Here is a 25695-nt window from a genome sequence, read left to right as displayed (position 1 = left end):
TTTGGGAAGAAAGCTCCTGCAGGTATGAACTTCAAAAAACCTTTCTCTATGTAGGAATACATTCCTGTCCTCATTATTTACTAAAAACATTGTTTCTCAATAAGGTGGTGTCAAGATAACCTGAATAAGAATCAACTGAGGTGATTTTTTTTTTAAATACAAATACTCTGAACCCCATGTCAGATACATAATCAGAATGTCGTGGGGGTGGGTCAAAGAAATAGTGGTATCTCAGAAGTCTTAAATTAAATTTGTGAAAGACCATAAGTGGCAGAAGATAAGATTGGAGATAAAGGTAGAGGTTCAGTTCTTGCAGGGCCTTAAAAGACATAATAAAGAGTTCAAATCCTGTTCTAAGGCAGAGAAACCATTGGTGGATTTTGAAAAGCCAGGCTACTGTGAGATAAAACATAAAGTGTTTGAGAATGACTATCAGAAAACCAGTTAAAAGGCGACTAAAGTAGCTGAAGTCAGAGATCATAGTGGGTTGGATTAGGGCAGTAGGAATGGTGATAGTGATAAGTGGCTGGAATTGGGATACATTTTGTTAATGGACTGTAATCATAGTGTGAATAAAAGAAGGAAAGAAAAAGGATGAATCCTAGTGTCAGGCCTGATAGGTGGGTGAGTAAAGGTACCATTTACTGAGATGGACAGAAGTGAAGGAAACAGTAGGGAGTAGGCTCGGAGCAGGCAATGTCTGGAGTTCAGGAAATTAGTTGGGACTAGAGAGATTTGAGAGTTGTCAGCATACAAATTATATTAATATTTAAACCGTAAGATAACCCAAGGAGAGAGTAAAGATAAGAAAGATAAAAAGTTAGAGAACTGAATTCTGGGGCAACCAATATTTCAAGGATGGGAAAAAGGACAATTCAGTAGTTATCAATTAGCTAACATAAGAAATAGATTAGTTTGATATTATGGAAACTAAGTGAGGAAACAATTTTAGAAAAATGTTATGGGTCAACACTACCAAATGATTATTAAGAAGTTGAATCATATGAAGATAGATAATTGACTACTAAATTTAGTATACTGGAAGTCAGTGGTGACTGTGTCTAGGACAATCTCAGTGGAGTGGGCTGGAGATAATAACCAAATTAGCGAGAATATGATATCTGGTGAATAAGAAGGGGAGTCCACTGGGAAAGGATCACGGAGACATTCAACTGAATTGATAATGTTTTATTTCTTAAGCTGGGTGGTTTGTTTATGGTATTTCAACATTATTGTTTAAATCTTGAAGGACTTTATAGGCAACTCTAAGTGAATTTTGCTACATAGGAGACTAGAGAAATGGAGTATTTTTTAAAGGCAAAACATTAAAATATATTTGCTCATGCTAATGAGAATAATTTGACAGAGGTAAACATTTATTGACAAGGAGACAGGGAGATGGGCTTCAGTTATTAAGAACTGAAGACAAGTCCTTGGGTAGGTGAAAGCAGGTAAGAACTGTGCACAAGTGAAAGCTCTGGCCTTGAACAAAAAGGGTAACAGTTCACTCACTGTTAGAGGAGGCAGAAGAAAATATCTGCATACACAGCAGAAATTAGATGATGATGGGCAGGTTAGGCTAAATCACTGCTGACTACACTTATTTTGACAGCAAAATATATTGATCTGTGGGGAGTAGGAAACAAATACTGGAAGTTTCAGGAAACAAGGAAAAAGTATGAAAATGAAAATGAAAAAACAAATTTGCTATAGAGCAATTTATTATGACTGCAGGGTAGTTTTATATTAATTTTGGATTTGTGCTAATAAATTTAAAGTGAGGCAAGCTCCAGGGTTTGTGCTTTTCCTCCAAACATGTTCAGCTGCTTGAGTGCAGGCACAGAATAGGACAAAAAGTTGGGTTTAAGAAGGTTTGGGAATTTTCAAGGCAAGTAGGAAGAACAGGGATAAGGATGTTTGCAAGTGACTGATTGATTCCATGATGGATCATGAAATCTAAGCTGGGAAGGGAAGGAACTAGGAACATGATACAGTCAGCTAAAAATAGAGACAGAACTTGCGTGTGCTATGAATGTAATTTTATTTGTTAAAGGCCTCACAACATAACATTACAGTTAAAAAAAAAATCACAATGAATATGGTCTTAAAAGATCTCCTAAAGTTTCAAGTCACACTCTGTAAAGATTTCATGCTTTGATTGGGCTGGACATGTGAAGAAAAAAGAATCCAAATATTAACGCTAAAAGAGATTTAAAGAGATTATGCAGATCAAAAACTAAACACAGAACTGCTATATGATCTAGCAATTCCACTTCTGTATATACCCCAAAAAACTGAAAGCAGGGATTCAGATATTTGTATATCAATGTTCATAGCACCATTATTCACAATAACCAAGACAGACACAACTCAAATGTCCAGTAACTGACAAATGGATAAACAAAATGTATGAACATACATTAGAATACTATTCAGCCTTAAAAAGAAAGGAAATTCTGACACATGCTAAAATATGGATGAACCTTAAAGACATTATGCTTGGTGAAATAAACTAGTCACAAAAGGATAACTATTATACAATTCCATTTACATGAGGTACCTAGGGATAGTAAAATTCATAGATACAAAAAGCAGAATGGTAGTTGCCTGGAGTGGGCGCCAGAGGAATGGGGAGCTGTTGTTTAGTGGGCACAAAGTTTCAGTTTGGAGAGGATGAAAAAGTTCTGGAGATGGATGGTGTGTTGGTTGCAGAGCAGTGTAAATGTACTTATGGCCAGTGGGCTGCTTTACAAATGGTTAAAATGTTAACTTTTATGTTATTTATATTTTACCACAAAAAGGAATTATGCAAAAACTGATCTGAACATTGCTTGGGTTCCACAGAGCTGCCCTTAGAAGCTGGAGGAGAAAGAGATAGTTACAACAGATTAACACCAGGATCCTACGGAATATTTCAATTAGAGAAGCAACAGGTTTAAAATTATCAGCCCTAATTGTACATGTCAGTAAATGAAGCTCCAAGAGTGGAAGAAGTGAAAGGTCATACAGCAGATCCATGGAAAAAGTGACTGAGACCCTGGGTAGTCAGTAGTGATTTTCATTTACTAAAACCTACAATATAAGGTTGTGTACTTGGAACACTTCATTGCCACCCTAATGACACAAATATGAAGTAAAATGATATCTAAAGAATACCGAAGGCATAACTGAAAGAAAATAGGAAGCAATCAGGTGAACATAAAATGGTGTCAATACCCCAAATATTAGGGAATATAAATACTAAAGAAGACATAATTTGGTTTTCAAAGTCATAGCAGAAGAAGGAGAGGCAGCATCACCATGGATTCTACACATATTTTAACAGGGCAACATGATAACTTTATGCCAGTAAGTTTGACAACATAAATGAAATGTACACTTCTTGAAAGACATGTACTACCAAAACTGACTCAAGAAATAGATAAACCTGAATTGCCATACATCTGTTAAAGAAATTAAATTTGTCATTTAAAAAACTTCAGGATTCTACCAAACACTTCAGAAATAACACTAATTCTATAAAAATTATTCCCCAAAATTAAAGAGGACAGAACCTTCATCAATTCATTCTAAGAGTCTAGCACTAATCTGAGACCAACACAAACAACAATGTAAGAAAACTACAAACCAATATCCCTCATGAACATAGATGTAAAAATTCTTAAAATTTTATCAAATGTAACTATATATAAAAAGGATAACACATCACGGCCAAGTATAGCTTATGCTGGGAATGCTAGATTGGTTTAACATTTTTTAAAAAAATCCTTAACCTATCATACTAAAAAAGAAAAAAGGGTGATCATTTCAATAGTAGGCAAAAAAAAAAAAAATCATTTGATAAAATCCAACATCCTTTCCTTATTAAAAACTCTTAACAAAGTAGGAATGCAAAGAAACGTCCTCAAACTTATAAAGGGCATCTACAACAAACTTAAAGAAAACATTATACTTAATAATAAAAGACTGCTTTCCCCAAGATCAGAAACAAGATAATAATATCTGCTGGTGATCACTTCTATTCAACATTGGACTGGAAGTTCTAAGTCAGAGTGATAAGGCAAAAAAAAAAAAAAAACAAAAGAAAGAAAAAAGAAAAAAGAACTTAGAAGAATAATATATTTGAATGACTTACAATACATGACTTCATGATTTATTGTAAGGTTATAGTGATAAAGACAGTGAGCTATTACCATAAAGATGGATCAATGGCCCAAAACAGACTCCAGAATTAGACCTACACGTCTGTGTCAACTGATTTTTGAAAAGGTGAAAGAGGTAGTTTAGTGAAAGAAAAGATAATGTTTTCAACAAATAATGCTGTAACAATTGACATACAGATGCAAAACAACAACAGTAACAAAGAACTGAGGTCTATACTTCACACCATGTAAACAAATTAACTTGAAATGGATTATAGACCTAAATGTAATATTGAAACTCAAAAACACTTAGAACAGGAGAAAGTTTTTGTGATCTTAGGTTAGGCAAAGATTTCTTAAATACAACACCCAAAAGAAAATGAATAACCAGAACTAATACATTAGACATCATCAAAATTAAGAACTTCTGCACTTCAAAAGAACTTGTGGCCGGCTGTGGTGGTTCACGCTCCTAATCCCAGCACTTTAGGAGGCCGAGGTGGGCAGATCACTTGAGCCCAGGAGTTCGAGACCAGCCTGGGTAACATGGTGAAACCCAGTCTACTCATCTACTAAAAATATAAAAATTAGCCGGGTGTGTTAGTGCACACCTGAGGTATGAGAATCGCTTGTACCCAGGAGGTGGAGATTGCAGTGAGCCAAGATCATACCACTGCACTCCAGCATAGGCAACAGAGCAAGACTTTGCTTAAAAAATAAATAAATAAAATGAAAACACCTTGTAAACAGAATGAAAAGACAAGCCATAGAGTAAGAGAAAATATGTGCAAATCACATTTCTGATAAATTACTTTTATCCAGAACATACAAATAACTGTTAAAATTGAATCAAGAAAACAAGCAACCTAATACAAAATAAACACAAGATTTGAAGGCAATTCATGCAGAAAGATAGACAAATGGCAAATAAGCATGTGATAAGATGCTTGATGCCAATTAAAACCACAATGAACTACTACTACATACCTACTAGAATGGTTAAAATGAAAATATAGACTACACACCAACTGTTGGTAAGAATGTGATGCAAGGCTGGGCATGGTGGGTCACACCTGTAATCCGAACACTTCAGGAGGCTGAGGTGGGAAGACTGCTTGAGCCCAGAAGTTTGAGACCAGCCTGAGCAACATGGAGAAACCCCATCTCTACAAAAAATAAAATTGAGCTGGGCATGGTGATGCATGCCTGTAGTCCCAGCTGCTCAGAAGGCTGAGGCAAGACAAATGCTTGAGCCCAGGAGGTCAAGGCTGCAGGGAGCCGTAATCACACCACTGCACCCAGCCTGGGAGACACAGTGAGACCCTGCCTTTTAAAAAAAAAAAAAAATAGAATGGGATTTCGTACACAATCCATTGAGAATATACATAAATGGTACAACCACCTTGGAAAATATTTGAATAGTTTCACAAAACGTTTAACATATACCTACACATGATCCAGTCTTTCTACTCCTAGGCATTTACACAAGAGAAATGAAAGCATTTTTCCATAAAACATGACTTTTGCATGAATACTCAAAGCAGCCTTATTTGGAATAGGTCCAAAATAAAATCAGCTCAAGTGTTCATTAACAGGTAAATAAACTATGGTATATCCATTTAATGTAATAAGCATCATAATAACAAGAATGAACTACTAAAACACACAACATAGATGAATCTTGAAATAATTATGCTAAGTCAATGGACACAGACTATAAACCAAAAATGACGTATTATACGATTCTATTTACATAAAATTCCAGAAAACAACAAATGAATCTTTAACACCAGGAAAAAGTCTGGTAGCTGCCTGGGGAAGAGGGCACAGGTGGGAGAGAAAAAAAAATGGAGGGATTAAATTCTGGGGACTGATGGATATAATCATTATCCTGGTTGTGGTGATGGCTTCGCTAGTGTATACACATGCCAAAATTGAACAAGTTGTACACTTTAAATATATGTAGTTATTTTAGGTCAGGCATACCTTACAAAGATTTTTTTTTAAAACTATATAGCCGTGGGCTTGGAAAAATGCTGGCCAAAACGATGTTAACCCTCCCCTCAAAAAGACTGCATTTTGACGTAGCATGAAGCTGACTATAGAAATACAACATTATGATTATTAACATTTTATAAACAGTATCAAAACAAAAATGTTTGTATAAGAATTCCTGATATGTGGCTGGGCGCGGTGTCTCACACCTGTAATCCCAGCACTTTGGGAGGCCAAGGCAGGCAGATCACCTGACGTTGGGAGTTCAAGACCAGCCGGACCAACATGGAGAAACCCTGTCTCTATTAAAAATACAAAAATTGGCTGAATGTGGTGGCCCATGCGTGTAATCCCAGCTACTCGGGAGGCTGAGGCAGAAGAATCGCTTGAACCCGGGAGGCGGAGCTTGCAGTAAGCTGAGATCGCACCACTGCACTCCAGTCTGGGCAACCTGAGCGAAACTTTGTTTCCAAAAAAAAAAAAAAAAAAAATTCCTGATAATGTGTAGAGAGTAATAAGTAATCATCAAAACCCAGGCAAGGAAAATTGTTAACTGATTAAAAGTTTGAATTATATTCCCTCAAAACCCCCAAAGGCCACTAGATAGTTTCAAAGTATGAATGACATATAGACTTATTTTGCAAAAGTTTTAGTTATAATATACACCTGATATCAAATCAGCCTTTTTAATTAATTGCACAGAATTATTTCTCCTATTTTACCAAAGGATTCCCGTTGGAAAGAATAAGGGGTAGAAATTAGTAACCTTAAAAATTTTTTTGAGCAATTTTTCACTTAAAAATCACTGCTGAGATTGTTTTAAATACAGAATATGAAAAACATGAGTTAAATATTAACCTCATAAAGTCGTAGTTGAATTGGCCAGGCGCGGTGGCTCACGCCTGTAATCCTAGCACTTTGGGAGGCCAAGGCAGGTGGATCACCTGAGGTCAGGAGTTTGACATCAGCCTGGTCAACATCGCAAAACCTCATCTCTACTAAAAATACAAAAAGAATTAGCCAGGTGTGGTAGTGGGCGCCTATAATCCCAGCTACTCGGGAGGTTGAGGCAGGAGAATCGCTTGAACCTGGGGGGCAGAGGTTGCAGTAAACCAAGACTGTGCCACTTCACTCCAGCCTGGGCAAAACAGCAAAACTCCGTCTCAAAAATAAAATAAAATAAAGTCATAGTTGAATATGCAATCACAGGACGCCTAGGAGTTTTTTCATAATTATACAGATTCTCATCTTTTGTGCTTTGGTTCTCAAGTACCATGAGTACTTACTATGTATCCTTAAGGCACTTTGCTACATGCTATTGCTACCAGTAAAATAAATGCTATGTAACAGTATTTACTATATTTTTAGGAATTAATATGATTAATTCCTAATTTGAATTTTTAATATCATTAATTTTAATATCATTAATTCCTGATTAATTTTAATATCATTAATTCCTAATTTGAATTTTAACTTCAAAAGTGATATTTGCAGAATTAAAACAATACTACTAAACAATTGCTATTGTAATCACATGTATTAAGAACTTTAGTTGTATTTACTCAGAAAAATTTGTAGCCAAAACAAGATACATTCAACTCCCTTTAAAATTGCATTCTCTTATCTAACAAAACAGAAACCACTTTTACAACTGCAGTATTTAAGTTGTTAAAATAAAAGGAGAATAATTTGAGGGAACAATACTTTAAATCCACTGGAAACAAAGACCAGTTTAAAACTAAAATGCAAATGCTTTGTTCTTTTGTGAAAGAATGCAATTTTTAATTTCAGTTGAATGATATTTTGTACCTTATTGATGTTTGGCTCCTCCATCATAGAATTTTTGATGGTTTCACTGTTGTCCTCTAATGACTTCATCAAGAAAGAATAACCACATGACAAAGAGTAAAGATGAGATGTAACATGCAAAATACTGGGGATTGTTTAAATGCTATATTTTAAACCAAATTTACTAGAAAAGAACATTATATGGAGTTACTATTCTTAAAATTTCATACACCTTATAAGAAGCATGTGTGAGGCTGCATGGTTAGGAAATGAGCAAAACTTAATCCCTCAGAACTCATTAACTACCACTACAAATTTTATTCTATCCCTAAGAAGTTTTTACTCAATTTCAAAATGTTGACATTAAAGCACAATTGAAACCAAAATACTTTATATTAAAATAATCAGAGCTACTGGTGTCAGAGTACTATGAACAAAGTCGAATTATTCTCTTACTCGCTGCTTTGTCTTATCTCCACATCTGAACCTTCAGGAAAATCTCTTGATTAGAAAATTTCAATTTCTACATGTATCTAATTCTCTTCCACTGATGAAGCCAGAAATAGTCAATAAATTGCTGGGAAGCACATACACTTCTTAAAGGGAATAGTAGTACTTGTTAAAGAAAGAGTTGTTCCAAGACTTTTAGTTCTTCTCAGAAACTCAAACAAAACAAAAAAACAGAAAAAGGAATTGGGAACAATGATGGGAGTTGTCAAGTCCCAATTTTTTATTAAGAATGACTTAATCTAATTGCAGTTGTCTGTACTTTCTATTTAAATACAAAGGGAAGACATTCTATTTTAAAACACAGGTACCAGTAAACTTTACCAAACAGGAAAAGAAAAGATCTGAGAAAACCAGGATTTTAGGGTCAGATGAAGAAACCGTAAAATTTCATTTTCAAACACATAAAGAAATAAAGAAAGAGCAGTTCTCAGAATACTCTCCCATCACCTGCCATCCAAAATACAGGGCCTGTCATATATGTATCTCCTAACCATCTGGAAAATCACAGTGACTTTGACTAAAATATTTAAGCATAACCATCATTTTAGAAAAATAAGAGATGGAAGGTGATTTTGTTAATACTAAAAATAGGCTAGTAAACTTTCCGGTAAAGATTAATTTCACACAAACTCTATATTCTATTTAATTCCATTCAAATCTATGCTTTACTATATAACATTTTTCTTTTCATATTCTCTATCAAAAAGACACTATTTTAAGAGTATCACTATCAAGAATAAAACAACAAAGCAATAACAACAAACTTTTAATAACTACCATTAATTGTGTCAAGGTTTAAGTAAGTTAAATCTATTTATCAAAACATTGCAAAGTAAGGGCTATTATAGTCATTTTGCATTAAAAAAACAAAATTCAGAGAAAATATTCAGCTTACTGATAGTCACAAAAACTGTTAGTCCAACATTCATATTCATGCTCCTGATTAAAATAATTACAATAAAAATAATTTTAAAATTTTCTTGAGATATCATGAAACTCCAAAGAATAACAGAAATTTTAAAATGTGTAGTTATACTTATTATTTGCTATGTTTACGTATTCTGGCTTGACTATACTACTCTATCTCTTTAATGAGTCTATTCCTGAATCAACTAGAAAATCTAATGGCTCAATAGTTTTTTTGTATTGTTTTCAGAACTACTTCACTTCCCAAATACCCAAATATATCAGCAGTAGAAAAATAAGGCTTTTCTAAGATTAATCAAATATGTCAATTTTTTTAAAAAAAGATCAAATAAACAAATGAAATACATTCATGTTTGTCTAAATTTCAGTATTACACCAAGGTACTCAGGTCAAAAGTCTTCTAAGTCAGCAAGAACACTACATACTATTTCCTGACTTGGTCGATTTGAATATATTTACAAAATGAGGCAAATAGTAAATAACAGCATATACAGTTTCCACTTAAAATTGGTGCTTAAATTGAGAGACAATGAGATATATATGTAATTTTCCTTTAAGGTAGAAAGGTTAGATGTCAATCTTGCTTTTTGCTTACTTGTCTATTGTGAAGCCATTCAATTTATTTCTTCAACTGAAATATCTTCAGTGTTTCCTCCAACTTCAAAAACTGTACAAAGCTTGCTTTCAGACTAGTTCAGTGCTACTCAAAATGTGGTTCACATACCAAATGTCAGTTCTGAACTCTTCGTTACCAGTCCAGGAGACAAGAAGAATTGACTACATCACTGCATCTACTGTTCAGTTCACCTGAACTTTTTAGTAACAAAACTTTCCCAATGAAAGAAACAAGTTCCCCATATCATCAGACTGATACTTATTACTAGCACTAAACTAAATGACAAAAAAAAAAAAAAACCCATTATGATAATATCAAGGTATAAGCAACCAGTTACACTACAGGTTAATTTGGGTTTGTAAAATTTCATTAATTTAAGCATAATCCACAGAAAAGAAAATGTACATATTTAAAAAGTTGGCTGGGTGCAGTGGCTCAAGCCTGTAATCTCAGCACTTTGGGAGGCCAAGGCAGGTAGATCGCCTGAGCTCAGGAATTCAAAACCACCCTGGGCAATATGGTGAAACCCTGTCTCTACCAAAAATACAAAAAATTAGCCAGGCATGGTGGCGTTCATCTGCAGTCCCAGCTGCTAGGGAGGCTGAGGTGGGAGGATCGCTTGAGCCTGGGAGGCAGAGGTTGCAGTGAGCTGAAATGGTGCCACCGTACTCCAACCTGTGTGACAGAGTGAGACTCCATCTCAAAAAAGATAAATAAATACAATAAAAATTTTTCAGGCCGGGCGTGGTGGTTCACACCTGTAATCCTAGCACTTTGGGAGGCTGAGGCGGGTGGATCACCAGGTCAGGAGATCGAGACCATCCTGGCTAACACAGTGAAACCCCGTCTCTACTAAAAATACAAAAAATTAGTTGGGCGTGGTGGCGGGCACCTGTAGTCCCAGCTACTCGGGAGGCTGAGGCAGGAGAATGGTGTGAACCTGGGAGGCGCGGAGCTTGCAGTAAGCTGAGATTGCACCACTGCACTCCAGCCTGGGTGACAGAGCAAGACTCCGTCTCCAAAGAAAAAATAAATAAATAAATAAATAAATAAATAATTTTCAGTATACAATTAAACTTCTAAGATAGACTTCTTTTAACTGTCACATGAAAATCACAGAAAATTTCTGTCTTGTCTCTTAAATTGATGATCATGACAATTCAAAACAAGATGCGGAATATTAAACATTTTTATCGAGAAAAAAGTCCCAAATACATTTGAATTAATTAAATTGATTTATGAAAATACTGCCCCTCTTATAAATTACACTGTTCTAAGCATTAATTTCAAAAAATCTGTAAAATACAACTCATTTTAATGGTTACATGATAATATAAAAGACTTCAATAATAAAATAGTAAACAGGTTTTAACTTATACAGACCTCATTTAGACACCGTTTCTTTGTGAATATATTTTTGATAAAGGTTTCCTGAATTTCTTCCTGCTTCACCAAATACTGCCAAAGCCTCTTCACAGACAGTGCCAGATGGTGTTTGGATCTACAGAGAGAGACAGCAAATTTAATTATACACTTCAGAAATTTCTGATTAACTTGATAACAATTCCTTGGTGCCATATAAATTATAATAAATTAACTGCAATCAGACTGTATGACTGGAGGCAGATCATATGGCCAACCTTTTCCTTAAAGGATTTCCTTAAAGGATTAGTAAATAATTCAGGCTTTGTGGACCATATGGTCTCTGTCACAACTACTCAAGTCTGATATTGTACAGGTAAAGTATCCCTTATCTAAAGTACTTGGGACCAGAAGTATTTTGAATTTCATATATTTTCAGATTTTGAAATATTTGAATATATATGTCTAAATTAAAAATTCATTTATGTTTCATATACATCTTATATGCATAACCTGAAGGTAAGAAATTATATATATAAAAATATATAATATATATATATATTTATAAATATATATAATATATATATATATATATATATTTTTTTTTGCGATGGAATCTCAATCTTTGGCCCAGACTGGAGTGCAACAGGGCGATCTTGGCTCACTGCAACCTCCACCTCCTGGGTTCAAGCGATTCTCCTGCCTCAGCCTCCCGAGTAGCTGGGATTACAGGCACCTGCCACCATGCCCAGCTAATTTTTGTATTTTTAGTAGAGAAAGGGTTTCACCATGTTGGCAGGCTGGTCTTGAACTCCTGACCTCAGATGATCCACCCACTTCGGCCTTCCAAAGTGCTGGCATTACAGGCAGTGAAGGTGAGAAATTATATTTTTAATAATTGTGTGCATGAAACAAAGTTTGTGTTAAATAGTTACATGTGGCATTTTCTACTTATAGCATCATGTTGGTACTCAAAAAATTTTGAATTTTGGAGCATTTCAGATCTGAATTAGGGACTGTCAACTTGCAGTGGGAAAGCAACTACTGGCAATATGCAATTGAGAGGATTTATGGCTATAATCCAATAAAACTTTATTTAAAGAAGCATGGAGAGGTCTGGATTTCACCTGTGGGGATGGCCATAGTTTGTTGATCCCTAACCTAGGGCCATGGGATCTAACAAAAGTAGGTATGCTTTAGCAAAATCTCTGGGACATAGCTAAGGCAGCATTAAGAGGGAAATTCACAGCACTAAATGTCCACATCAAAAAGTTAGAAAGATCTCAAATTAACAACCTAACATCATCATGGAAAATATCAGAGAAGCAAGAACAAATAAACCCCAAAGCTAGCAGAAGATAAAAACTAACAAATATCAAAGCTGAAATGAAAGAAATCGAGACACACAAAACCATTCAAAAGATCAACGAATCCAGGAGTTGGTCTTTTGAAAAAATTAGTAAGACAGACAGACTGCCAGCTAGACTAATAAAAAAGAAAAGAGAGAAGATACAAATAAACACAATTAGAAATGACCAAGGAGATGTTACCACTGACCCCACAGAAATAAAAATAACCATCAGAAACTACTATGGACACCTCTATGCACACAGACTACAAAACCTACAAGAGATGGATAAATTCCTGGACACATACATCCTCCCAAGACTGAACCTGGAAGAAATGATTCCCTGACCAAACTAATAATGAGCTCTGAAATTCAATCAGTAACGAATAGCATACCAACCAAAAAAGGCATAAAACTGGATGGATTCACAGCCAAATTCTACCAAATGTACAAAGAAAAGCTGGTACCATTCCTACTAAAACTATACCAAAAAACTGAGGAGGTGGAACTCCTCCACACCTAATTCTATGAAGTCAACATTATCCTGATACCAAAACCTGGCAGAAGTAACAACAAAAAAAACAAAACTTCAAGCCAATATCCTTGATGAATGTCAACACAAAAATCCTCAACAAAATACTTGCAAACCAAACCCAGCAGCACATCAAAAAGCTAATTCACCATGATCAAGTAGGCTTAATTCCCAGGATGCAAGTTTGGTTCAACATATGCAAATCAACAAATGTGATGAATCACATAAACAGAACTAAAGACAAAAACCTCATAATTATATCAATAGATGAAGAAAAGGCTTTTGATAAAATTCAACATCAATCCATGTAAAAACTCTCAATAAGCTAGGTATTGAAAGAACATACTTCAAAATAGTAAGAGCCATCTATGACAAACCCACAGCCAACATCATACTGAATGGGCAAAAGCAGCAAGCATTCTCCTTGAAAACCAACACAAGACAAGAATGTTTTGTCTCACCACTCCTATTCAACCTAGTATTGAAAGTCCTGGCCAGAGCAATCAGGAAAGAGGAAGAAATAAAAAGGCATCCACATAGGAAGAGAGGAAGTAAAACTATGCCTGTTTGTAGATAACATGATTCTATATCTAGAAAACCCCATGTCTCAGCCCAAAAGCTCCTAGATCTGATAAACAACTTAGCAAAGTTTCAGGATACAAAAATCAGTGTACAAGAAATCACTAGCATTCCTATACACCAACAACAGCTAAGCTGAGAGCCAAATCAGGAAGGCAGCCCCATTCACAACTGCCACAAAAAGAATAAAATACCTAGGAATACAGCTAACCAGGAGGTGAAAGATCTCTACAATAATTACAAAACACTGTGCAAAGAAATCAGATAACACACAAACAAATGGAAAAAACATCCCATGTTCATGGAGAAGAAGAATCAATATCATTAAACTGGCCATACTGCCCAAAGCAATTTACAGATTCAATGCTATTCCTAACAAACCACCACCAACATTCTTCACAGAACTAGAGAAACTTATTTTAAAATTAATATGGAACGTAAAAAGAGCCTGAACAGCAAGGCAATCCTAAGCAAAAAGAACAAAATTGGAATCACATTACCTGATTTCGATGTATGCTACAAAAACACAGTAACCAAAACAGAACAGTATTGGTACAAAAACAGGCACATTGACCACTGGAACAGAATAGAGAACTGGGAAGTAAGGTGACACGCCTCTGGCCATCTGATCTTTGACAAAGCTGACAAAAACAAGCAATCAAGAAAAGACTCCCTATTCTATAAATGGTGCTGGGATAACCGGCTAGCTAAATGCAGAAGATTGAAACTGAATGCCTTCCTTATAACATACACAAAAATCAACTCAAGATGGATTAAAGACTTACATGTAAAACCAAAAGCTATAAAAATTTTAGCAAACAACCTAGGCAATACCACCCCGGACATAGGAACAGGCAAAGATTTTATGACAAGGACTCCAAAAGGAATTGCAACAAAAGCAAAAATTGACAAATAGGATCTAATTAAACTTAAGAGCTTCTGCAAAACAAAAGAAACTATCAACAGAGTAAACAGACAACCTACAGAATGGGAGAAAATACTTTCTAACTATGTACCTGATAAAGGTCTAATATCCAGCATCTATAACGAACTTCAACCAATTTAAAAAAGAAAAACAAACACCACCATTAAAAAGTGGGCAAAGGACATGAACAGACACTTTGCACAAGAAGACGTACGTGCCAATAAGCCTAAGAAAAAAGCTTAATATAACTGATCATTTGAGAAAAGCAAATCAAAAGCACAATGAGATACCATCTCACACCAGTCAGAATGGTTATCATTAAAAAATAACAGATTATTTATAAAAAAATAACAGATGCTGGGAAGGTTGCAGAGAAAAGGGAACACTTACGCACTGTCAGTGGGAGTGTAAATTACTTCAATCATTGTGGAAAGCAGTATGGCGATTCCTCAAAGAGCTAAAAACAGAATTATCATTTGACCTAGCAAACCCATTACTGGGTATATACCTAGGGTAATATAAATCATTCTACCATAAAAGACACATGCACACAAGTGTTCACTGCAGCATTATTCACAATAGCAAAGACATGGGACCTAAACGCTCATCAGTGACAGACTGGATAAAGAAAATGTGGTACAGATACAAGAAATACTATGCAGCCATAAAAAAGAATGAGATCACGTCTTTTGTGGGAACATGGATGGAGCTGGAGGTTACTATCCTTAGCAAACTAGCACAAGAACAGAAAACCAAACACTGTATGTTCTCACTTATAAGTGGGAGCTAAATGTTGAGAACTCGTGAACACAAAGAAGGGAACAACAGACAGTGGGGTCTACTTGAGGGGGAAGTGGGGAGGAGAAAGAGGATCACAAAAAATAACTAATGGGGGCCAGGCAAATCCCAGCACTTTGAGGGGCTGTGACAGGCGGACTGCTTGAGCACAGGAGTTTGAGACCAGCCTGAGTAACAAGGTGAAACCCTGTCTCTACAAAAAATACAAAAAATTAGCTGGGCATGGTGGTGTGTGCCTGTGATCCCAGCTACTCAGGAGGGTGAGACAGGAGGACTGTTTGTGCCTAGGAAGTGGAGGCTGCAGTGAGCTGTGATCGTGCCACTCTACTACAGCCTGGTTAATAGAGCAAGACTTTGTCTCCAAAAAAGGAAAAATAACTACTGGGTACCAGGCTTAGTACTACCTGAGTGATGAAATAATTTGTAGAACAAATCCTCACGATGTGAGTTTATTTCTGGGATCTCTATTTTGTTCCACTGGTCTATTTGTCTATTTTTGTACCAATACCATGCTGTTTTGGTTACTGTTGCTTTGCAGTACAGTTTGAAGTCAGATAATGTGATGCCTTGTTCTTTTTGCTGAGGATTGCTTTGGCTATTCCAGCTCTCTATTGGTTCCATCTGATTTTAGAATAATTTTTTTCTAATTCTGTTAAGAATGATGTTGGTAATTTGACAGGAATTGTGCTGAATCTGTTGACTGCTTGTTGTTTAGTGCTATAAACTTTCCTCTTAACACTTTTGTGACCAGCTATTTTGAAAAGCATTGTTCTAGAGCAGGCATCAATAAACTACAGCTCACAGTCCAAATCTAGCCTACCTACCATTTTAAGAAATAAAGTTTATTGGACAAAAACTGAATATATTTGTGTACATGTTGTCTACGGTTGCTTTTATTCTACAATGGCAGGGTTGAGTAGTTATGACAAGAATGTACAGCACAAAAAGTAAAACTCCTATCTTAAAAACAGTATTCAGGGCGGGTGCGGTGGCTCACGCCTGCAATCCCAGCACTTTGGGAGGCCGAGGCGGGTGGATCACCTGAGGTCATGAGTTTGAGACCAGCCTGGCCAACATGGTGAAACCCCATCTCTACTAAAAATACAAAAATTAACCAGGCGTGGTGGCAGGCGCCTGTAATCCCAGCTACTCAGGAGACTGAGGCAGGAGAATCACTTGAACCCAGGAGGCAGAGGCTGCAGTGAGCTGAGATTGTGCCACCACACTCCAGCCCGGATGACAGAGCGAGACGCCATCTCAAAAAACAAACAAACAAAAAAACCCAAATAGCATTCATAAGAAAACCTACTTGAAAGGAGTGTTTGTAGGTTCCAGTAAAGCTTTGTGACGAAGAATTGCAGGACCTGCAGACAAACTCTCTTCGGCGGTATGACTTGCGATATAATTTTGAGGTGGCCCACCATGGATTTCAAGTCGTCGGAGAAGAACTTGTTCCCAACATTGAAGAGTTTTTAGAACCGCATGACAAAGAGGTGAACTAACTGGAAGCTCTAAAATGGGAACATTGACTCATATTAATCTTATGCAGTAAAATGCCATATTCAATTTTAAGAAAGACTGAAATGAGAGAGGGGAGAGCAGATGCAGGGAAAAAAAAAAAGACTGAGATGAAATATTAACATACACTTTGGCAGGGAAGATGTGCAAGGTGAGGTGGGCAAAGAAACCCAGTGGATTACAAAAGGTATGCCATAAATCTGTGTAAGTATTTCAACATTACTGCTTTTGACTTTAATATTACAAGAAAAATGTATCTGAAGATTATGAAAATATGTATGTGGGGAAAATTAATCGCTTTAAATCAAACTTGTCCAACCCATGGCCCACAGGCTGCATGCAGCCCAGACAGCTTTGAATAAAGCCCAACACAAATTCATAAACTTTCTTAAAACATTATGAAATTTTTTGTGATTTTTCTTTTTAGCTCATCATCTATTGTTAGTATGAATGTATTTTATGTGTGGCCCAAGGCAATTATTCTTCTTCCTGTGTGGCCCAGGGAAGCCAAAAGATTGGACACCCCTGCTTTAATTTGTATCAGACTAATTTCTGTATGGCATATAACTCTTTAAGATCTATAGAAAATGAAAACAATACATAAAGTTAAAATTAAATAATACTTGCCATGGAACTCAGCACTTAGCAGTTCTGCCCATCCATACTCTTGAGTACTGATCTCACTTTCAACTTTTAGATATTCCTACTACTTACCTCCCTATATCTGAATAACATGCTTAATACTTAATTTTTCAATTTTAGAAATGACCTACTGATTTACTACTACGGCATAATGAGAATAAACTCCTCTGTCCATCATTATGATAGTGTCTCATAAAAATCTTTGGTTAAATTGGTATTTTTGTGTTTACCTTATCATATATAGAGAACTATAGTTCACAGCAGAATCACTTAGTATGTTATCATGCCCCTTTCTTTCCTGTACAATCTTTTCCTCCTTTGAAGTTAATAATTGCTAGCTTTTGCATTTGCTTAGTTTTCTCTCCATTGTAAAATCCCTCAACACTTGGCTAGAGTATAAATAGAGTCTCAATATAGTCAATCACATCACATTCAGTGCCCTTAATTTCTTGGATGTTGCCATCCTCAAGCACCTAACAGTATGACAGATACATTTACAGATGGTTGGTTTAGTTAAAAGAAATCTAACTTCTATAACAGGAAATCACTAAACTTTTCCCCCAGTCCAGACAAAAAAAAAAAAAAAACAAAACAAAACAGAGTAGTAAGTCAAAAGCAATGGCACCATTAGCTCATGTTGAGCTATTTATTACCTGCAAGATCATGACCTGCGAAGGGATAAAAAGTCTTCAAATTGTTGAGCACCAATTGCACCATTGCCAACCGCATCAAGGACCAACTAAAAATAAAGCAACGATGGATCTGTTAACGATTTCTATAGGGATTTAGAAAAGTATACTACCCTTTGACTCAACAAATTCCACTATTAGGAATCAACCTGAACATACCCCTCTATGAAAACAAAATAATATATGCATAGAGGTAGTCATGTCAGCATTATCTACAATAGCAGAAGTGTAGAAATAACCAAAATTGTCCATGAGGAGAGTACTTGTTGAATAACTATTTTTGACCTATGGAATATTAGGGTAACCATAAGGAAGAATGAAGAAGGATCTCTAAGTGTTAATATGGAGTCAGTTTTGGTATGTAGTAATAAATAAAAAGCAGGTAGCAGAACACTATATGTAGTATGCCACCCTCTCTGCAAGAAAGCAGGCGGAATAAATTTAGATAGATGCTTTTGCTTATTTTTGCAAGCAGAAGGATAAACCAGAAGCTAATAAAAGTGGTTAGCTGTAGAGGATGTGCAGAAGAAATTGGATAGAATAAAGAGAAGTTTAAGTAAAACTTGTGATTTCACATTTTTATATAGTTTGATTTTAAAAAAAGTCAGCTTCTCTTTTATTTCAAGTGTAACATTTATTTCTTAAAGGATTGAATTTTTAGTAATTTTTTAATGGTAAAATACAAAAACATAAAATTTACCATTTTGGCCGTTTTTAAGTTTATAGTTCAGGGGCATTAAGTACATTCACACTGCTGTGCAACCACCACCACCATCCAACTCCAGAATTCCTTTCATCTTGCAAAGCTGAAACTCTAAATTCATTCCCCATTCTCCCCCCACCGCCAGCCCTTGAAAACCACTATTTTATTTTTATTCTTTATGTATTTCACTATTCTAGGTACCTCATGTAAGTGAAATCACATACTATAACCCTTTCTGTGACTGATTTATTTCACTTAGCATTATATCCATGTTGCAGCATGTGTCAGAATTTCCTTCCTAAGGCTGAATAATACTCCGTTGAACGTACATAGCACATTTTGTTTAGTACACATACTTGATTGTTTCTTCCCCTCAGTTACTGTAAATAATGCTGCTAAGAACATGGGAAGTACAAATACCTGTTTCAGTCCCTGTTTTCAATATTCTCAGGGATATATCCATAGTGGAAATGCTGGATCATATGGTAATTCTATTTTTAACTTTTTAAGGAACCAGTGTACCGTTTTCCACAGTTGCTGCACCATTTTACGTTCCCACCAAAAGTGCACAAAGATTCCAATTTCTCCTCATCCTTGCCAGCACTGTTATTTTTTTTTTTTTTTTTTGGTAGCCATCCTAATGCATATGAGATGTTGTCTCATTGGGAAACTGATCTGCATTTCTCTAATGATTAATGATATTGAGCATCTTTTCATATGCTTATTGGCTATTTTCATATTGTCTTTGGAGAAATGTCTATTCAAGTTTCTTGTTCATTAAAATTTTTTTTTTTAGAAATATAGATGGGGTTTTGCCATGTTGCCTGGGCTGGTCTTGAACTCCTGCGCTCACGTGATCTGACCACCTCGGCATCCCAATGTTCTGGGATTACAGGCATAGGCCACCATGCCCAGCCCTTTGTTCATTTTTTTAATTATTTACCTTTTTGTTGTTGAGTTGTGCAGTTTGACTTTTAAATGATTTATATATTCAAAAAGTAAAATTCATTCAGCAGGGGGAAAAACCTCAATAAACCAGGAAGTAAAAATCTCATGGTAACTTTCAAATAAAGAATGACTTCAATGTCCCTCATATATTTACTTCTTTTGGAAAATTCACATTTTTTATCACACCATTAACATACCATGTTTTAGTAAAACACACATGTTTTAGATGTAAACATATCAATAGAGACTAGATAATATTTCATCATTCATGAATGTAAGAATAACGCAGTATTGGAGCTAGAGGTGAGCATTTAGAACATTTATATAACATACAGAGTACTTTTTGAAGATAGTACCTATTGATATCTTATAGTACTAGTGTTCTACTGAAAATATTTTATATTTTCCAGATGAAAACAGTAGAACTTGTTTATGTTAGAGCCCAAAATGCAAGGTATAATCTTGGAGCAAGATTTGTGAGGAATGATGCAAATTACGGATGGTCCATTAATGGACAACCAAAGGTATGTGATAAATTATTGTTAAGGAAAGGAATTTAACAATTTCAACTAAAGAAATCTGAGTTACAATGTGTTATAAAGTCAACAGAGAAATTATTGTTAAGGAAAGGAATTTAACAATTTCAACTAAAGAAATCTGGGTTATAATGTGTTATAAAGTCAACAAGCTATTAATTTCACATGTAATTTTTTCAAAAATATTATTTATATACACCATTATTTTTAAAAAGAAATTTAAAATAAAATATTCCATACCTATATGAATTTGAATTAGAATGTTCCTGGAGATGGAAATCTGTTGCTAAAACATCATCATCATCATCATCGTCATCATCATCACTTCCCAGACTCTCCTCTGAATCATATTCGGCTCTACTTTGAGAAGGGGGTAGAAAAGGCTAAAATAAAGAAATCATGAAATTTAGCAGCCACATATCTAATTTAATACATTCAAACATATAGTCTAATAGTAATAATTCATCTCATTTGCAGATACTTCATTATAAGAGAGTTAAGTAACTATTATCTTACCATCCTATGCCTTTGACATCAATTGATACTATTCCATTATTTATTCATCCATTCAGCAAAAATTTATTAAGTATCCACTGTGCGGCAAGAATTCTACCGGATTTAAGAACTTTTAAGACAGATACAATCACCACCCTCATTTACTTTTTACATGTTACTGGAAAAAAATAGGCAAATAACAGAAAACTAAATACAAACTGTATTATGTGCTACAAAGAAAAGAAATGGAGAATAAGGAGAACTGAGATAAGCTGATCATGGAAGGCCTCTTTGAAAAGTACGAGAACTAAATGACAAGAAGGAACAAGCCATATAACAAGAGGGAAGAAAAGCATTTTAGACAGGGGAAAAATAATGCAGAAAGAGTTTGGGAAAGAGTTTGGTTTGAAAATAGTAGTTTGATCAAGTCTGCTAGGCAAAAAAATGCTGGGAGAAAGGTTGGAGAGAATAGCAAATGACAGCTCAGACAGGGTCTTGTAGGCCATGGTAAAGGAATGTAAGGGAATGCCACCAATAAGTTGTAGGTAGAAGACAGGTACTGAGGTTTATATGCTAAGTATATCACTATGATCACTCTCTTATGAGAGAAAAGCTAAACGGCAAGGGTAGAAATGGAGACATCAGTAACTAAAACAGGAGTTGGCAGGTTGGATATAGGTGGTTAGTAATGAAGCTAGAGAGAAGTAGTAGATTTAAGACATATTTTGGAGAAAGCACCAACAGGTCTGCTGATAGATTTGAAGAACAAGAGAAGGTGAGGAAAAATGAATGATTCTTAGGTTTTTGGCCTGAGCAACTATAAGGGTGAATATACAATCTCATAAAATAGAAAGACTGGGTATGAGAGGGAAGGTTTTGGGAAAAATCGATATAAAATGCCCAAATCATGAAGATCAAGATTTATGTGTCAAATAGAAGAGGAAGGATGAAGAAAGAAGATTATGAAGGCATAAATAGTAAGTTTAAGAAAAAAAGCTACAAGAGATTGTCATCAAGAGAAAAGGAGAGAAAAGCATTTCAATATGGGAATAGTGAAGAATGTTGAATGATGCTAAGAAGACAGATAAGAAAATAATTTAAAAGTTTCCACTACATTTGACATGGGTATCACGTGAATCTCAACAAGATCAGTTTTAATGGGTGTAACTGGGTCAGAAAGTTATATAAGTAAGTATGAAAGGGGAAAAAGGCAGTAGAAAGCAAATGTGTCTAGTTTTGAAAAGCTGAATGTGAGTGGGAACAGAGAAATGGGATAGCAGCTGGAAAAAGTTTCAGGGTCAAAGCAGGGGTTTGGAATGGGAGATACTAAAGCACATTTCTGTCCTGATGTGAAGGATTCAACAGAGAGGAAGAGAACTGAAAACACAGGGGAGAGTAGAGAAGAAAAGAAAGAATGCAATTCAGAGTAAAACTCGAGAAAAGGTGTCTGATAGAAGGACTCTTTCTCCATTATAACAGGAGGAAATAAGACAGGAGCAAATGTAATTGATCTGTAACTTTAAATTGGGATGATGAAAAAGTTTTGTCTGATTTTATTTTTCTCAGTGACTTACAAGGTGAGGTCATCAATTAAGAGTGAGGATAGGATGGAAGGGGAGATGCAGGAAGTTTAAAAAAAAGGTTGTAAAACCTTGAAAGACCAACAAAGAAACACAGCAGGGAGAGTGGAACTTCTGGAACAGCTGAGTAAAGAGCTTGGTAAGTCCTTTCTCCAAAAAGCAACAATAAAATTGAACAAAATTGTAGAAAACAAACAATGGTTGACCCATGCATATAACACATAGAGAAGTATTTATTTTTAAAAATCTATGGGATCTGATCTGGGTAAAACAGTAAGAACTTGGTCAGGAGCTGTTCCCATCCCACCGCAATCTCTGTGGTGTAGGTGTTCCACCAGGGTCAGCAGGAAAGGCTGTGAAGACTAAGAGTTCTGATGCCCTGCCAGACAGGATTGTCTTTAAAATTCTAGGCCCACAGGCATTATCAAAAGCAACAGAGATCTCAGTAGCAAACAATTAGGGAAGGTAACATCTCAACTACTTTGAGGTTGTGATATTGATTGGGTGGAAGGGCAGACACTAGATATTTAACAAGAAGATTCAGAAACAAGATAGCTAAAGAAGGCCTTGCTAACCAACAATCCTATATCCAGCAAAACTCTCCTTCAAAATATGGAGGTGAAATAAAGATATTCCTAGATAAATGAAGTGCTTAATAAACATTTGTTGAATATATGAATGAATAAATGACTCAAAAAAGGGCAGTGAGGAACAAGGAGACACAAACTCCCTTCACTACCCTTAAACATGTAGGATACGGGAAAAATAAGCCATAGCTTAGCAGGCCTGGGAGACTTGTGTCACCAGAGAACAGTTACAGTTAGATGTCAATTCGTGCAGGAGAACGTCTGGAAATTGAGAATGTGAGGGATGTGGCTGATGACACAAAATGTGAAAGACACTTATATAGGCAGTCCTTGTTTTGCACAGTATTGCATGCCTACAAAAATGACCATGCATGCAGAAACTATACAGAGCAATAATAATCAATGGGAAAAGTTACAAATGTTTTGTGACCTTTAAAGATATTTGTCAAAACCCTAAAAACTCTTACCATCAGCTATAAATGTATAGAAAGTTTTTTTAAATAAACTAATTTTAACATACTGTAATTAAAACATTAGGAATACAAAGAAATAAAACATTTTATCAAGAGTAGTTTGAATAGCGATTGCCTTCTATCTCTGTAACTCAGGATATGAAGCAAGCATTTCTTCTGTGCCTTAAACAAACTGTCACATTTCTAAGATTTTATCAGCTTCCAACATACTGTTCTTTGCATTTTCAATGTTGTGAATCCCTTTAACGTAAAGTTTTTTGGCGAAGTCACTATCTCTGAACATCTTCATCATTTTATCACAACTACTTTCTACATTTATAAGTTCACTTTCACTAAATTCCTCTGGCTGTTCATCTAGAGTCTTTCAAATGGCAGCACTGTCAGCATACCCACAGTTGGCTATTTTCTCTCTAACTTCATTTGTGTTCAACTTGAATTTCACTCTCAGTACTATCACTTTTTTTATGGATGCACTTTCATCTTAGTTGGCCACTTCCCTCTTTTGATCAAATCCAATTTTGTACACTATCATATGGATTTATCACAGGAGATGAAGCAAAACAACTGCATGCTTTGCTGTGTATGAACTGAGTAACAGGTGCTACATAATCAATCACTGAAAGACTTTAAAAGAACTGACATGATTGGTCACTGATCAAAAAGTGCACATTTACGAAGTGATTTCTAGAATGAAGCGCTAGCAGGGAAGTTTACTCATATTTAATACACTGTGGTAACAAATTTGAACCATGTTGTTGAGGGAATAATGTTACTTAACACTGGTAATTGAAATTTGTGCATTTCAGAATAATGAGAGATTGCTGTAGTATAAAAAAAGAGTATATGGATAATAGATGACCAGAGCACTTTGATTCCTTAATCACCATCAAGTACATTAACATGAAGATGTTACGCAAATTCTTTTTTATAAGAAATATAATAAAATGCAAAAGCTATTGTTTAAAATGCAAATGTCATAATTTACCAAAAAACTGCCTTAAAAACTATATGAAATATGGTCAAAATATTCTAGGGTATATATTTTTGGAATGTAGCCTGATACTAATGAAAATTTTCTAAACCAAAGTGGGAAAACATTTGGAAGCACCAAAAATGACACTTATTTCTGATATTCTCATTTCTATTTGACTATGAAAATATTGATCTAGATAGCATTTTAATTACCTTAGCTATGAAATAGTCCCAGATACTGAGCTCAGGTGGGATGAACTTTTCTTTAACCGCCAGTGACTCCTGGCTTACTGGTGCCGAGGAAGGGGTCAGTGGGGCAGATTCTCTGCAAGACATTTTTGACGGCCTAAAACGTTTGTTCTGTTTTTCTCCTTCTTCAACTAGTGAAGAAACTAACAAAAATAAAATAAAATGTTACTGAAGTACTATTTTCATTGCATTTATTTCACCTGTGTTTACATAAGAGCTAAGGTTAACTACAAATAAGCACACACAAAAAAATAAGATTGAGATTATGAAAGTACACAGCAGGTAAGAAAATAAGTAGAGGAAGACAAAAATCATTTCTGTCTAGCAACCTCTGCTTTTTCCTCAATTTGTCCCTCACTCTCTAAATGCTGACTCATCTATTGTATGTGAAAAATAAAAGGATGTAATATCCGCCCATAAATCAGTCCACAATTTAACTAGGAACACGATAGGAAATTTCCAACATCCTTCTACTTTGCTTTTTTTTAAAGAGTATCATGGGATGTCAGTGTTAATTAAAAGCAACAACTCCCTTCTGAGATTCTTCGGTAATGATGTGGCCTTATATCTAAAACTATATTTTTCATTAGAAAATATAAACAAAATTCCGGCACCATAACTACTTAAACTGATTCAAACTTTCAGAAATGGCTCAGAGATAGAATTTTCTAGTCAATGGAATTACAAAGAAGAAAATAATGCAATTTTGTTGTTTTATTTTGTGAACACTCTACAATTAGATAGTTTTTTTTAGTATATTACCTCAGAATACTAAAGACAT

At 35.3% G+C, this 25695-nt stretch overlaps 1 protein-coding gene across 4 annotated transcripts in view; it reads right to left on the bottom strand.

Annotated features, from left to right (window-relative positions):
- DMXL1 (Dmx like 1) overlaps window positions 1-25695 on the bottom strand; it is a 187131-nt gene that overhangs the window by 34279 nt on the left and 127157 nt on the right. For 2 of the 4 annotated variants that reach the window (XM_055387254.2, XM_019028210.3), the window contains exons 29-34: window positions 24879-25057; window positions 20799-20941; window positions 18336-18421; window positions 16832-17033; window positions 11362-11479; window positions 7947-8009 (exon numbers count right to left, since the gene is read on the bottom strand). In XM_055387254.2, coding sequence (XP_055243229.2) covers window positions 7947-8009; window positions 11362-11479; window positions 16832-17033; window positions 18336-18421; window positions 20799-20941; window positions 24879-25057 — 791 coding nt within the window. The remainder of the gene's footprint in view (window positions 1-7946; window positions 8010-11361; window positions 11480-16831; window positions 17034-18335; window positions 18422-20798; window positions 20942-24878; window positions 25058-25695) is intronic. The other 2 variants (XM_055387255.2, XM_019028211.3) reach the window with 1 other exon arrangement.

Source organism: Gorilla gorilla, chromosome 4 (genome assembly GCF_029281585.2).
Source record: "Gorilla gorilla gorilla isolate KB3781 chromosome 4, NHGRI_mGorGor1-v2.1_pri, whole genome shotgun sequence".
NCBI lineage: Eukaryota > Metazoa > Chordata > Mammalia > Primates > Hominidae > Gorilla > Gorilla gorilla.
This window is presented reverse-complemented; position numbering and strand designations above follow the sequence as displayed.